General features: G+C 41.9%; 1 protein-coding gene across 2 annotated transcripts in view; it reads left to right on the top strand.

The window, feature by feature from the left end:
• The window catches only part of TMSB15C (thymosin beta 15C), a 30,434-nt gene extending 19,136 nt beyond the window's left edge, over positions 1-11,298 (top strand). The window contains exons 1-3 of one of the 2 annotated variants that reach the window (XM_082680786.1): positions 8,061-8,164; positions 9,837-9,949; positions 10,875-11,298. In XM_082680786.1, the coding sequence (XP_082536912.1) occupies positions 9,850-9,949; positions 10,875-10,912 (138 nt within the window). In that variant the 5' untranslated portion in view covers positions 8,061-8,164; positions 9,837-9,849 and the 3' untranslated portion in view covers positions 10,913-11,298. Of the gene's footprint in view, positions 1-8,060; positions 8,165-9,836; positions 9,950-10,874 lie in introns of those variants that run through there. The other variant, XM_082680787.1, reaches the window with a different exon arrangement.
• The last annotated feature ends 4,690 nt before the right edge of the window (positions 11,299-15,988 follow it).

The following is a 15,988-nucleotide window of genomic DNA, read 5'->3' as shown; positions in this document are numbered from 1 at the left end:
GACCGGGCACGAACCTGTGTCCCCTGCATCGGCAGGCGGACTCTCAACCACTGCGCCACCAGGGAAGCCCAATAAGTGTGTTTTGATTGACTTGAGAATTAATACCAGAGGGATGGATAAAATAGATTTACCATTCATAACAGTTAATGTATACTGAGTGCATACTCTGTACCAGGAACTATACCAAAGCTTTACAAGAATTATCTAATCTATCACACAATCCTGTGAGATAAGCACCATTACTAGTTTTCATTTGCCCAAGATCTCATAGTCAGTAAGTTATAGAGCCTGGGCCAGAATCCAAGTTTATCTGATTCTAAATCTTCTGCTTTTAATCAGTGTGTTACAATGTAAAGCAACAGGTGGAACTCAAATATTATGAATTTGGGAAAGGGCTAACAGATAAGAGGCTAGTTCCTATCTCCTCGAAGACTAAACATCTGGGTTCAGAAAAATAGCTTGGGGCTAAATTGTGGATGACTTTGAATGCCAGGCATGGTATGAGAAGTCATCTCCCTTCCTCTGCTTTCCATCTGTACCAGTCCAGATGCTGATTACCTTGTGAGGCTCAACTCAAATACACCATATGGTACGAGAACTTCTATAATCCTCCAAATCACATTGAATTGCCCCTACTTCCATAGTACTTTGTTTATATCTCTGCTATCATGCATAATATAACTTTCTTAATGGTAATAGTCTGTGGATGTTTTGGTCTTCTTCACATTTTATAAACTCCTTGAGAGCAGGTACCCTGTTTTATTGATGGTTAAATGCCTCTCACTCCTTATTTAGCAACTGATACATAGTAGATGTTCAATAAATGTTAACTTAACTAAATATTTCATTGGAAAAATACAGACATGAATAAGACATGGTTTCTGCTCTCAAGAGAAGCCAACAGTCTGTTGAGGGAAAAATACATTATTCCATATGAATAGCTACACTAGTGATGTTTAAAAAGGATGTAGAATTCAACAACCAATTAGAAGATTCAGTAGAAAAAATAACCCATTCACAGTAGCCCCCAAATCTATAAGGCAGCTAAAAAGATAGCTAACAAATATGAACAAGCCATTGCGCATAAAAGTATAAAATTGTACTAAAGGACATTTAAAATATATCTGAAAGTGAAGAAATATACTTGTCAAGACCTGCACAGGGTCTGGGATTTTGCCTATATACAAGTTAAGACATTAGCCTGCCCTAGTTTCATGGATTCTGGCATAAGACATGAGACTCTTGGGTGAGAGACAAAGAACTTTATTATTGACAACAAAAGCAGTAACCAGAGCTTCATGTTGGTTTGCATCTGTTCCTAATGCTCCCCCAAGTCCCACAAGGATGATGTAAAGGACTCATGATAGATGGCTGCACACATAGTGGATTGCATTACAGGAGAGGAACAATGAGTTTGGAAGCTCCACTGATTTTATGAAAAGTAGAAGCAAGCCTGCTCTTTGTCTGTGGGGAGATACTTCTTCATCCTTTATTGCAAACATGACCCTGAGAAATGGCTCAGATAAACAGTCTTCAGGGACTTGCATTTTTGGCATACTCAGCAATAAAACTCAGGGATGCTCAGGGCCCATGGTGGATTGGGTCTCCCAACAATACTGCATTTATGCATGGGAAGACTTCATGTCAATAAGTTAGCAATTCATCTCAAATTAATCCATAAGTCCAATAACGTTCCAATCAAAATATTAACAGGCCTATTTTTGTGGAACTTGACAATCGATTACAAAATTGGAAATGGCATATACAGGAAATTGATTTATGAAGGATGTGGCACTGCAAAAGAGTGGAGAAAGGATGGATAATTGATGGATAAAGGATGGTCTTGATCTGCGGGTTGGTTATATGGGTGTCTTCATTTTGTGAACATTCATCAAGATGCACACTTAAGATATGTCCACTTTTCTGTATGGATTTTATACTTAAGTAAAACCTTTTCAACACCTGCCTAATAGGATACTTTCCCACCAGTAGAGTTGCATGCTCACCAAAAGTTGTTCTTTCCTTAAACAGGTTTATTCCAGTTACACTTGTTGTAAACCAAATAGGAATGGTTTGTGAACCAAACCAACAAAATAGGATTGCAGAAAAAATTTTGCAAAACATGTTACAGACAAATAATTAGAATATAGAATATGTAAAGCATCCATAAGAAGCAATATTAAGAGGACAAACAAAAGAAAAATGGGTAAAAGTTATCAAAAGGTAATTCACAGAAGAAGAAATGAGTTTGGCCAGAAAACCTATAAAAAGTGCTCATGTCATGAAATAATCTGGGAAAGGCAGATTCAAACACTAGGGAGATGCTCATCTTCATCTCTTAGATTGGTAAAAAGAAATTTTAAAATACTTATCTGCAAGAATGTGGGGGAAATGGGGACTCTTCTATAGCTGATATGTGTGTAAATTGGTGCAATTACTATGACAAGCTATTTGCCAATGTCCAGTGAGGTTGAAGATGAACATACTCTGTCATTTAGCAATTCCACTTCTAGGAAACACATTTATAGAGTAATAGGAGGCTATAACAAGAATATTAATTGAAGCACTGTTTGTAATAGAAAAAAAGGAAGCAACCTAAATGTCCACAAGAATGGAAACGCATAAGGAAATTATTCATACAATGGAATATTATATACCAGTTAAAAAGGATGTACATATGAACATGAACATGCATGAACATGGATAAATCTAGAAAGCATAATGGGTGAAAAAATCAAGTTGTAGATGATTACACACAGTGTGATATAATTTACCATGAAGCAAAAATCATGAGAAAACAATTCACTTAACAAATCTTCATTTTGTGCACAATTCTAGGTACTTAGAATCAGTGAACAAAACAGAGATCTTGCCCTCGTGGACTTTACATTTCAATGCAGGAAGACTGAAATAAAGCAATAAGCATAGCAAGTAAATAAGTTGTATAGTGTGTTAGAGAATGATGAAAGCAGAGCAGGGTAAGACAGAATAGGGATGGGCAGGTTGCAGTATTAAATAGGATAGTTCAGATAGTCTTCATTGAAATGGTGAGATTTGAGCCTTGAAGGAGGTGAGAGAATTTAAATAAATGGATAACTTGGAAAAGAGCACTCCAAAAGCCCTATGGCAACAGTGAGCTTGGCTTTTCAGTGGAACTGTAAGGAGGCCACAGATGGGACAGAGTGAGTAAGGAAGAGAGCAGATGGGGAGGTTAGAGATATAATGGAGAGGCAGAAAATGTAGGGCTTTTGTAGGGACTTTGGTTCTCACTCTGAATGGAACTGGCTATCTTTTCAGGATTTTGAGCAGAGAAGTACAAGGATTTCATTTATATTTAAAAATGATCACTTAATTTTTTTGTGTAGGGAATAAACCATAGAGGATCAAGAATGAAAACAGAGAGATCTCTTAGAAGGCTATTTTAGTTATTCAGATGAGAGAAGATGGTGTATTAGACCTTATATGTAGCAATGGTGATGGTGAGAAATGATTGGATTTTGGGTACACTCTGAATTAGAACCAAAATGATTTCCTGATGGGTTGGATGTACAGTGGAAGAGAAAGGGAGGAATTGAAGATAATGTCAAGACTTTTGGCCTGAGCATATGGACTGATATAATTGCCATCAATTGAGATGGGGCTGGCTGTAGGAGGAGCAGGTTTGGGGGGAAATGATTAGGAATTTAATCTGGGACATTTTGAGTTTGAGATGTCTATTAGACATCTGAGTGGAGGTGCTGAGTAGGCAGCAATACAGATCTGGTCTGCAGACTTGAATTTAAGAGTTATCAGTATAGAAAGTGTTTTACAGCATAGGACTGGAAGAGATCACCAAGGGAGTGTAGATAGAAATGAGAAGAACAGGGACCAAGCCTGGGGGCACTCCCATTTTAAGAGGTCTGGGAGGAGAAGAGGAACCAGTAAAGGTCACTGAGAAGAAGCAGCCAGTGAGGTCAGAGGAAACCAGGAGAATGTGGGGTCCTGGAAGCCAACTGAAGACAGTGAACTGAGGAGGAGGGGCTCATCAGCTGTGCCAGTGCTGCTGATAGGTCCAGTAAGGATTAAGAATTGACCATTGGATTGATCAATGTAGAAACTAGTCGTGACCTTGAGGATGGCAATTTCAGTGGAGTGGTGGAGGTGGACCCCTGATTGGAATGTGTTCAAATGAGAATAGGAAGGAGGAGAAAAATTGGAAACACTGAATAGAGACAACTATCACAAAGGGGTGAAGGAGTAGTCCAAGTGGATATCTGAGGGAAGAATGTTCCTGACAGATGGAATGGACATTGAAAAAGCCCTAGGCAAGAGTGACTGTGACTTTTTTGAGGAACAGCAGAGAGACCATGGTTGTGGCAGAGTGAGTGAGGTGGAGAGCAGGCAGAGAGGGTAGGGGGCTATGGAAGGAAAGTTGTCTGGGGCTCCCTCTTGACACCAGATTGATGTAGGTAGAAAGCCTAGGGGAATGTGGTCTTAGACCAAGAACTGGTTCAAACGATGCCTTCAAATATTCATGTTCAAATATTGCACGTGGAGGTGTATATTACATACATCTGTAAAGAAAAATGTGCCTCAAAGGGCAGCAAAGAAATAGGTTGCTAGCAGTTGCAAAAGTGGAGTTAAGAGAATATATATATATATATATATATATATATATATATATATATATTCCATATATAATGATGAGAATGTATTTACGTGAAGATAAGAAATAACAGCATGATGGTATCCTGACAGAAACAACCTAGTAGAGAGCGCAACATTGATGGTGGTGATAAAGGGGTGAGAGATGGTAGTGATATTGTTGAACTGGTGTGAGAGAAAGAGATCTAAAGACCTTCCTCAACTTATGATGGAGCTACATCTGGATAAACCCATTGTAAATTGAAAATATCATAAGTCAAAAATGCATTAAATACAACTAACCTACCCAACATCATAGCTTAGCCTAACCTGCCTGAAACGTGCTCAGAACACTTACATTGATTAGCCTACATTTGGGCAAAATCATCTAACACAAAACCTCTTTTATAATAAAATGTTGAATATCTCATGTAATTTACTGAATATTGTACTGAAAGTGAAAAACAGAATGGTTGAATGGGTACAGAATGATTGGAAGTATATCAGTATGAGTTGTTTACCCCATAATCATGTGGCTGACGGGGAGCTGCAGCTCTCTGCTGCTGCCCAGCATCACAAGAGAGTATCATACCACATATTGATAGCTCGGGGAAAGTTCAAAAGTTTGTGGTTGTGTATTTTCCTCTAGCCAGGTTTAGCTGTGTGAGTTCAGGCTCCTTGAGGTGTATTTGGACTTAGCTAGAGTTATGATTTTGCCAGGGAAGCAAACAAAGTGAGAGAGGGGCAGGAGACTGGAGGGTATATGCCAATGAGTGATTATAAAGACTGAGCATGACATTTGAGCTAGGGAAGGAGGGGAGAGAAAACAATAAGGGACCGAGAGATGGTGAAATCTGGCAAAACCAATGGACTGGAGATTTTTGTGAGGTTAAAGGATAGTGGGGTCTGAGCTTCCCTGGTGGTGCAGTGGTTGAGAGTCCGCCTGCCAATGCAGGGGACACGGGTTCGTGCCCCGGTCCGGGAAGATTCCACATGCCGCAGAGCGGCTGGGCCCATGAGCCATGGCCGCTGAGCCTGCGCGTCCGGAGCCTGTGCTCCGCAACGGGAGAGGCCACAACAGTGAGAGGCCCGCGTACCGCAAAAAAAAAAAAAAAAAAAAAATGATAGTGGGGTCTGGGTACCAAAGGGAATGAGTTGGAAAAAGAGGTGATGGTCATAAAGAGGGATGTTTGAAATTGAGATTATGCAGGGATTGCTGTAATTGCTGTGACAAGGCCTAGGGTATGGCCATGCAAATGAGTAGCTGAGTTGGGGTCAAGGTCGATGTCGTGAAGGAGAAATGAAGGAGCCAGTGTATCAGAATGATCATTCTTGAGCTCACCAGGAATTAAGACAGGACTACTACCGTTGGGAATGGCACAGTTCCAGGAGCTAAAATCTTTGAGAAATAAGGGAGAGGAGCACTGAGGTTTGGTAGATGATGACAATGAAGTCTAGTTGGTGACACAGCTGTCAAAAGCTGGAGGTTTTCAGGGTTGTGGGAGAGGAATGCTCTAAAGGCAGCAGTGAGAAGCAAGGAAGACATTTACCAGAGCTTCAGGCTCTGTGGTACAATGGTGATGGGAGAGAAAAATCATCTACTTCTCTTGAGTGGGCTTCAGGGGACACAGAGTCCTCAGGGAAGAGCCTGGTTTCTGTTAGGGCAAGACAATGAAAGGCACATTCAGAGAAGAGGGTGGCGATATGGAGGAATTATTGAGGTTGCATTGTGTTTTAGGAGTAAGGAAGGGGTGTGAGAAGTGAGCTAAAGAGAGAATGTGGTCACAGCCTTATGGAAGTTAGAATGTGGGAGTTGAGGGGTATCACGGGGATATGGGGGTTCTTGTGGTGACTGACACAAGTGGGGTTGGACATTGATGAGATGAGTTCTGATGGATTTGAGGCAGATAGATTCAAGATAGACTTTGAAGTTTCAGCTAGGTGTGGGGAGGTGAGTGTCTGAGGCTTGCTGTCAACCCCAAGAGATATGGAAATTCAGTCTTACACCTGGAGCACTGGTCCACAGAATGGTCCATGTTGCTCCTGGAAACAGATCACATAAATCTGTAGTGAAAGAAAAATGGGCTAGAAACTACATATCATATTCAGGATAGGAATAACCCTGGGGAAGTGGGAGGGGAATGGAAATGGGGTGAAGGTCAAGGAAACCTCAGTTTTTCTGTAATGTTTTTATTCCTTAAAAAAAGACAAAGTAAATATACCTAAATATAACAGCATCCAAATCTGAGTGGTGGAAACACTGGTGTTTGTTATATTTAATGCCTGGGACGTTGTAGCTACTCAGTGAATGTTATTTGTTGAATGAGTGTGCCTTTCTGTATTAACAGTTCCTCCAATGAACATACAAAACTCTCAAGTTAGCACATCGTGCTACAAGAGCATAGAAAAGAAAATGGAGAGAAGTGGGGAAGGCCTAAGAAATGCTTGAGGAGAGAGTAATTGCTGATCTATGCAGATCTCTACCACCATACATGAGCCGTATGGAAAATATGGCGTGCAAGCTAAAGACACAGTGCTATCTCCATTTTACCTTAATGCTCTAAGGTTCTGGGTGAGTATCCAGAAAATGACCTTGAATATTTAGTTCTTTCAAGTAACTACTGGAGTCTCCTTTTTGTCTCCCAACATAGACACTGGGTGGTGCTGCTGTCCAAAAATTCTGCTCTATCCTGGATTTATTACTTCAATCTAAAGACGGGTATTTATCTAAGTGTCTACTGTAGACCAAGCAAGGTGCTCGGGATTAGAGATATATAGATGAATAGCCTCAGCAGATTCTCCTCTGATTACACTGCTACCATGTTCAGTGGCTGAAAAATTAGAAAATGTGACTTTTACATAGGAGCGTAGCACTGTCACAGAAATGCCCCGTTGTGGGAGTGAATGATCCTGAACTACCCACCCTTTCCATGAGCACCCCTCCTCCAACACCCGGCCAAGGATCAGAACAGACATTGAGCATCACTCGTTGTCACCGCATACTTAGGGTCCTTTGAATATAAAAAGCCAAGAGTACCTGATTATGGCTCCTTCAGCTTGGATCTCGGAGTTTTGGACGTTCAAAGCTAACTGGGTAAAATATGTCTGCTTATTGTAGAGGCCCCTATTATTGTGGAGGAGTGAGTATACTTGGGAGGAAGGGAAGTGGACTCTCAGGATGAAAGTAGTGGGAGAAGCAGGGCAGGTAGGCCAGCCACTGATCCCTTGGGCAATCAGTGGGCTTGGATGGGGTCTGGATAGGCGGATCTGGTATGACGTTATCAACACCCAGTTGCGAGGGTGAGGTCCTGAGTGGAGAGGAGACAGTAGACTGAGGTCAGCAAGTCTAAATAGGTGGGAGGGGCGAGGAGGCGGGTCTAGGATCCCTTGGTCAATCGGAGAGGACTGGGGAGGGGTCTGGGGGCGGAGTCTGTCACGCAGCTTAAAACTGCGGGGTTCCGCATGGGAAGGCTAACCTCGTCCTGTGTACCAAGCGGTCTCAGTTCAGCGGTCTACCTTTCACTGGTCTTCAAGCCTTCGGGTGAGGACGTGCGGCCCCGCCAGAGCCAGAGGACTGTGGGGACAGGAGGGCGTGGCGGCCGCGGGGCTGGCGTCTTGGGCCTGCTGGTATTGGAGGGGCGGGGGTTGGGATGGGCGATTAGTATCTGCGCCTCCTGGCGAGTCCGCGCCTTTGTTTTCGCAACGCCGCCTTCTGCGCGCGATGCGGAATCCTCCCTGGGTCTGTCCCTGGAAGGTCCGAGGGGGGAGCCCCCAGAGCGGCCAGTCCGCTGTGGCTGCAAGTCCGAGGCTGAGGGGATGAGGAATGTGGGGCTCGGAATGGGCTCTCTGGGGCTGGCCCTTCGCTCTCTCCCCTCCCGTGGCTGTTAGGTTGGACTGGGCTCCCGACGATGATGATATTTATTTTGAAATGTAAGCAGATTGCTGCTAACAAACTGGTCTATGCACCCAGCCCTGTTATTAGTATCTGAAGTCCCTGTTTCCCCCCTCTGGAGATTGGCGGCTGATCGCTTGTCAAAGGAAGGTCTTAGGGTGACCTCGACGGAAGGGAGGCATTCTGGGGACGTCTGGCTGCTTGGGGGCCTCTCAGTGCTAGTTTGGGCACTAGACGTGTCTTACCCCACCAGGGTGGGGCCAGGCACGCGCAGGAGAGCTCTGCTTTCCGGGCTCAGGGGTCTCCTATTGTCTCTTCTGGACAAACCCGGAATGATCACATGGCACCTCATCTCCTAGCCTCATCTACTACCCTCTCCTCTTGAGGGGAAAATATGGTGAAATAGAAATGAGCTCTAGTTTATCCCATTCTGCTGAAGTTCTTGGTTTGATCATAATTAGCTGTGCCGTCTTACAGCGTTTACAAACTAGTGCCATAAGGAGTTATTGTGAGACATGTAATTAGTTATGACTGGATTTAGTCCCTCCTCTTATTGTAGCCCCTTAATCTACTGTCTTTGGGCAGATAAAATGGAAAGAAACTAGTCCAATTTGTGCTACCCCTTTTTGTGTGCTGCTCCCTAATCCCCAAGAAAAATGCCACCCTCTCATAGTAATTGAATACAAAGTGAACGTGCTCAAATAGTGCTGTCTCCTTACAAATTCATTAGCTGGTTAAACCCAGTCCTTATTTTTTCTTCTATCCCTATCTGCTCATGTGTTTCTATCACCTCCATTTTACTTTTGCTGTGATTTTAAAAGTCAGACATATTGGCTCCCGGTTTCTAGAACATCTTGGTTTCTAGTGCATCCTGATCCAATGGCATTTGCTGTCTATCAAAAATGGGGTAATGGGCTTCCCTGGTGGCGCAGTGGTTGAGAGTCCGCCTGCCGATGCAGGGGACACGGGTTCGTGCCCCAGTCCGGGAGGATCCCACATGCCGCGGAGTGGCTGGGCCCGTGAGCCATGGCCGCTGAGCCTGCGTGTCTGGAGCCTGTGCTCCGCAACGGGAGAGGCCACAACAGTGAGAGGCCCGCATACCGCAAAAAAAAAAAAAAAAAAAAATGGGGTAATGATGTGGGGTAATAAAAGTATTCTAATAAAAATATGACTTTTCTAAGATCTGTTGCTGTTTTCCTGTTGAAAATCAGCAGGTAAAATACACATTGATATTAAATGTGAGAAGTTTGGCTGTTACTCCTTAGTGTGATAATAGTTCTACCAGATAAGTTTTTTTTTATGGTTTTTTTTTTTTTTTTAGTCTTTTAGTCAAGATGAGTGATAAGCCAGACTTGTCTGAAGTGGAGAAGTTTGACAAGTCAAAACTGAAGAAAACTAACACTAAAGAAAAAAACACTCTTCCCTCAAAGGAAAGTAAGTCATGGGGACTTTCTGAGACAAACAATGGTGAAAACTAATAGGTTCAGTAAATAAACTCTTCTAGTAAATTTTACCACAAAGGAAGCAATAACCAGAGTATGAATTATTTAATGTATAACATTAAAAAATATCAAATAATTGCCTTTTTTACTTTGCTTATATAAGTAGTTCTCACAAAATAGGCCCCAGTAGTAATGGGGGAATTTTAAAAAGCTGGTTTTTGGTGGAAAAATACTAAAACCCACATTGAAACCAATCTTGGAATATTGGACATAGCATTAGAAACATCTTAGTTTTGTCCGATTTTTGTTATTTGGCATTTTTTTGCATCTAGCTATTTGGGTCTTTGATCTCATCCCTAATGAGCCATGCAAACTGTGGTTTTGGCCTTCTCTACCTGATGACAAGATGAGGTGAGCTAATCAGTTCAGTTATAGGGTATACTCAAGTCTCCCAGGGTTCAAGGGATCAATTTTGCCCTCCCCGCTTACAGCCTGCAGGAGAAACCCCAAGCCAAGGGAAACGTTTTGTCATGTAGCATTATTTGAAAGTTCCAAAGTTAGTCAAAATTGTCTGAAATGGCATAACTTCCTAATTGTATAGTGATAGATAAATCTGAAGAAAGTGCTTCACATGCCCCCCAGTCTCAGAGTGATCCATGGTAAAAATGGCAACGGCATAAATCTACCTCTCAAATGGGGAAAAAGAAACACACAGTTGAGTCTAACAAACGTTCAGCTCATTAATTTGCACACACACATACCTGACTAAGGATTTGTGGGTAGTGCCTTGGCATTCTAAACTTAAAGAAGGTATGGCAGCCTCCAATTACTTGGCAAGGAATTCTTTTGGAAGAAACTGAACTTAATCTTAGGTAACTACCCTCTTAATGATTTCTTTGTGTTTATTTTTTCCCCAGCTATCCAGCAGGAGAAAGAGTGTGGTCAAACATCGTAAAATGGGGATCTCCTTGCAAGAGCAAATTTCGACATTGCTTGAGTGTCTTGTTTTTGGTAAAACTTTGTAGAGATTTTAGGCATCTTCTGATGTCTTCTCACCCATAATCCCTGGCTAAGAGGTCAGGGGTAGCCTACATTCCCTGACATTCATTTTAAAACTTCTATTGGTGCATAAATTCCAGTTGGCAGATGCTGTCAATAATCTAACCGTTGATGACCTTTGTGCTTGTAGTCTTTGCACCCCCTACCGGATAAGCCACTTTTAACTTTCTACAATGGTTCCCTCTATTGCTTTATAATCTTCATGAAGTTGCATGCTTTTGCATCTTCTCACAGTTTATTTTCATTTGTAATGGAGCAATAAAATAATAAATATAATCAGTATGTTTATAATAGGCTCCTGTGGTTCATTCCTGGTGGTCTTCTAAGGAATGAAAGTGCACAAGGGTACTTTTCAGCCAAAAAAATGGGTGCAGGAAAGCTGCTTCAGCAGATTTGGCACATGGGAAAGGCCCTCCTCTGTCTCATCTGGACAGAGGAGGGCCTTTGGGGATTGTGTGGCTGAACCATACTGACTCCATTTTGTCAGCTCCATCTTAGTCCACACAGTCCTAACTCCTCCTCTTTCCACGTGACTGAGCTTTAGCCTAATTTACAAGGAGTGAGTCCAAGCCAGATGAGTTCCCTATCAACTTTTACCCTTGCCTTCATCTGATATGAAACCTGGAAGAGTGCCTTTTGCTGACATAGATGGTTAATGGTCATGAGGCCCCTGGGGAGAGGAAAAAACTCCTATTCTAGTTGGTGCAGACGTGCTTCTCTCTTGGTAGTCAGATTCTACTTTAGTTTTGGCCCCTTTAAATTCCCCTGTACCCTTTTTGGCAGTGCAGTGCAGCTGTGAATGCCTCTGGATTATCTGTCTGCCCTATCTACCATGCCTGTATGTAAGTTACCCACAGGAAACTTCATAATTGCACTTTATGGAGCTGCTCGCTTCATTTTTCAGTCTCAAAGTTCCTTCTCAGTTTGCAGGATATTATTCAGTATGTCTGCCTCCCAACAGGGATGCTAAGTGCTTTTTCCTTAGAGTTGGAATCATAGAGATAGAGAAACTTGGGAGAAGAAGTCACGTGGACTAACTCCGTTATCTTAGAAATGAGGAAATTAAAACACAGGGTCTGATTTAATCTTCTAAGGTGTATAAGGGCTGGAATTTTAGCTGGACTCTTCTTGCTTTTTGGAAAGTGCTTTTCAACTAAAGTTAGGGGTCACCCAAGGTTGGGGTTGAATGGGGAAGGGGGCAAGAGACACTTGCTAACCCATACTGTGCTAAGCACATCACATTTTCTATCGAGCATAAACTCAGACGTCTGATAACCTCTAATGACCTACAGTACTGAACCTCTGGTTTCATTCTTGTTCTGAACAGAATTCACTGTCTTATGAACCAAGTATTTTTGGTGTTTGTGGTGAGCATAAGTGCTCTGGACTGAATTGTCTCCCCTTCAAAAAATTTCATATGCTGAAGCCCTAACCCCAAATGTGACTGGATCTGGAGATAGTGTATTTAGGTAATTAAGGTTAATTGAGACCATAAGGGTGGGGCCATAATCTGATAGTACTGTGGCCATAAAAGAAGAGGAAGAGACACCACATCACTCTCCCCAACATGTGAGGACCCAACAAGAAGGTGTCTACTTGCAAGCCAGGAAGAGAGTTTTCACCAGAAAATGACCCTGCTGGATCTTGATTTTGGGACTTCTATCCTCCAGAACTGTGAGAAAATTAATTTCTGTTGTTTAATCCACCTGGTCTACAGTATTTTGTTATGGCAAGCCTAGCTGGCTAATATAATAAGGAATACATATAAATAGACGAGTACAGATCACTGCCTTAAAACAATACATTTTTCACTTGAAATTTATAAAAACCAATCACCTGTAATCCCACCAATTACACGTTAACCTTTGAGTGTATAACCATCCTGATTGTGGTCTATTAATATTCATATATTTTCTGACTAAAAGGGATTATGCTGTCCATACCTATTTGCAATCTCAAGTATTATCTTACCACTCCCTTCTAAGAGCTGACATTCTTGAATAATCACTGGGTTTAAAGGAGGTGAAAACTATGGTCTCTGCAATAGCATAAACTTCCCTAAGCAAAACCGGGGGTGGGGGGTCACCTCTGCTCAAATGTCAGTGAGGTGACACCATCACAGGGCTTAGAGTAGCCAGAGGATTTGAGAGTTGGAAGTAACCATGTTGGTCACCAATACCTTACCTCTTGCCTGAAATAATTATCCAATAGAGTTACTCAGCCCCTTGCTGCAACAGGCTGCTTACACTGTGCCCAAACCTGCCTCCATGTAATTTCTATCCAATAGTCCTAGGACTGTACTAGAGTCCCACACCACGTAGTTAATCCCTGCTCCTATAGTTGAAATCAGCAGTTGTGTGCCTGCCTCTATGCCCCTGTCTTCTCCTGATGATACCTCCCGGATCCTTTGGATCCAAATTACATGATGAGGAAACATCCTGGTTGCTGACACGCTCAAATTTGCTCATGATCAGATATCTTTGTATCCTGATTCTGTCATCCCACACATTTGCTCTCCTTTCAACATTGCCATTTGCAAACTTGAGAAAGATACTATACATCCATGATAGATTCAGCAACCTCTGTATTTGTACAGTAATCCACCACAAGATTGGATTTTAGTGGGCCTAAAGGAAAGAATGAATGTTGTCAGGTGAGCTGGGGTTGGATAATAACTCCCACTGTTCAGTTGCATCTGGTAATCATCCTATTCATTGACATATTGATTCCATCCTGAGCAGTGTTAAGTATTAAACTTAGTGGGAACATATGAGACGTACATGGTGGCAGGTGAAAGACCAGTAGCTGGTAAGTGAGTACTCATACATACATGAGATAGGGAAAACAATTGCTCACCTAGAGTAGTTTTACTCAGCATTTCTTAAATATATGTGGGGTTACTTTTCTAGCCTGTCTAACCCGAGAAATACTTTTTCTCCAATAGCCATTAGCAGGGATTGAGATTTAGGGCCCTGAGTAAACCACAGTCAAAAAAAATACCACACCAATATTCTCCTCAGTCTCCAAGAAAACACCCAGGAAGGCACTTATTTGCTCAACTCAGGTCACCTGCTCCTACTTTGAGCCAACGGCTGTGGCTGAGGGTCTTCAGGTCCTTCATTGGCTGAGCCAGTGAAGGGTGGAGCTTGGGTTGCTCTGACTAGATGTTCTCATCATCTAGTGAAGCATATTTGCAGGTCATGAAGCTTTGCATTTTAAAAAGCAAAAGTATAGACCAGAAAATAATAGAATCAGATAAATCTGAATGAGTTATCCTAGTTACTTTCAGTTCCTAGGAAGCTTGAAAAAGGTACCTTTACATGAACTTTTAAAATTCTGGACTCTAATATTATGTATTATTTATTTTAATAAATTCCACAATAAGGGTCATGCTGAAAAAAGTTTGTATGGCATATTCTGTTTTATGAATGATGATCCCCTGATTTGGTGCTTGTAATTTCTTTTTTTTTTCCTTAACATCTTTATTGGAGTATAATTGCTTTATAATGGTGTGTTAGTTTCTGCTGTATAACAAAGTGAATCAGCTATATGTGTACATATATCCCCATATCTTCTCCCTCTTGCATCTCCTTCCCACCTTCCCTATCCCACCCCTCTAGGTGATCACAAAGCACCGAGCTGATCTCCCTGTGCTATGCGGCTGCTTCCCACTAGCTATCTATTTTACATTTGGTAGTGTATATTAGTCCATGCCACTCTCTCACTTCGTCCCAGCTTACCCTTCCCCCTCCCCGTGTCCTCAAATGCTCTACATCTGCGTCTTTATTCCTGTCCTGCCCCTAGGTTCTTCATAACCATTTTGCTTGTTTGTTTGTTTGTAATTTCTTATTTACAGCAGTAACGCTATTTCCCTTATTAGTCTTTTTTGTAATGTGAAACCAGATTTATTTGATAATATTTCAAGTAGGACTTTTGTATCCTCATATATAAATGAGACTGCTCAGAAATTTGTTTAGCATGCTTTCTTCAATAAGTTTTATCATCATATTGTATTTGTTGAAATAAAATAGTCTTTTCATTCATAATCTCGAACTATTTAATTAGCATCAGAATTAACTCCTCCTTGAAAGTCTGACCATATACACCCCTGGAAGCTTGGCCATTTGGCTCATTGATGATCTCCATCTCTTCAGTTCTTGTTTATCCTTAAATCCTTGTTTGGATCAATTTCTATAATTTGGTTCAATTTCTATACTATTTTACATTCATACATGTATAAATAACTTTGCATGTATTATCAAAGATTCTTGAAAGCATTGTGCTTTTAATTTTAAAATATTTCCCACTTTATTGATATATTTTCTCTCCCTAAGGAGGTTTCTTAGAGAATTAGGTGAGTATATATTTTTCACCCAATAGATCTTCACCAATTTTAGCCTTTGGAATACTTTTAGAATCTAAGTATTGTGAAGAAAATAATTTTAAACTTGGTACACGGTTAAGGAGGTGGAGACATGGTCAAGACCCATACCTTCAAGGTGGGCAACCTACTAATGGGAGGATAATTGCAATTGCAGAGGTTCTCCTCAAGGAATAAGTGATCCAAGTCCCACATTAGGCTCCCCAGACTGGGGGTCCTGCACCAGGAAGATGAGCCCCCAGAACGCTTGGCTTTGAAGGCCAGTGAAGCTTACTTTCAGGAGAGCCAGAGGGCTGTGGGAAATAGAGACTTCACTCTTAAAAGGCACACACAAAATCTAACAAGCTTGGGGATCTAGGGCAGAAGCAGTAATTTGAAAGGAGCCTGTGTTAGACCAATCTGCTGATCTTGGAGAGCCTCCTGGAGAGGCAGAAGGCAACTGGAGCTCACCATGGGGATATAAACAGAGGCGGCAGCCATTTGGGGGAGCTGGTTCTACCACATGACACTGGTACTGGCAAGTGCTATTTTGGAATCCTCCTTCTAGACTGTTAGTGCTGGAACCCAGCTCTGACCAGCAGCCTATCAGCA

Source organism: Grampus griseus, assembly GCF_964374135.1.
Source record: "Grampus griseus genome assembly, chromosome: X".
NCBI classification, from domain to species: Eukaryota; Metazoa; Chordata; class Mammalia; order Artiodactyla; family Delphinidae; genus Grampus; species Grampus griseus.
Note: the sequence above shows the minus strand (reverse complement) of the source record. Positions and strands in the feature narration are given on the sequence as shown.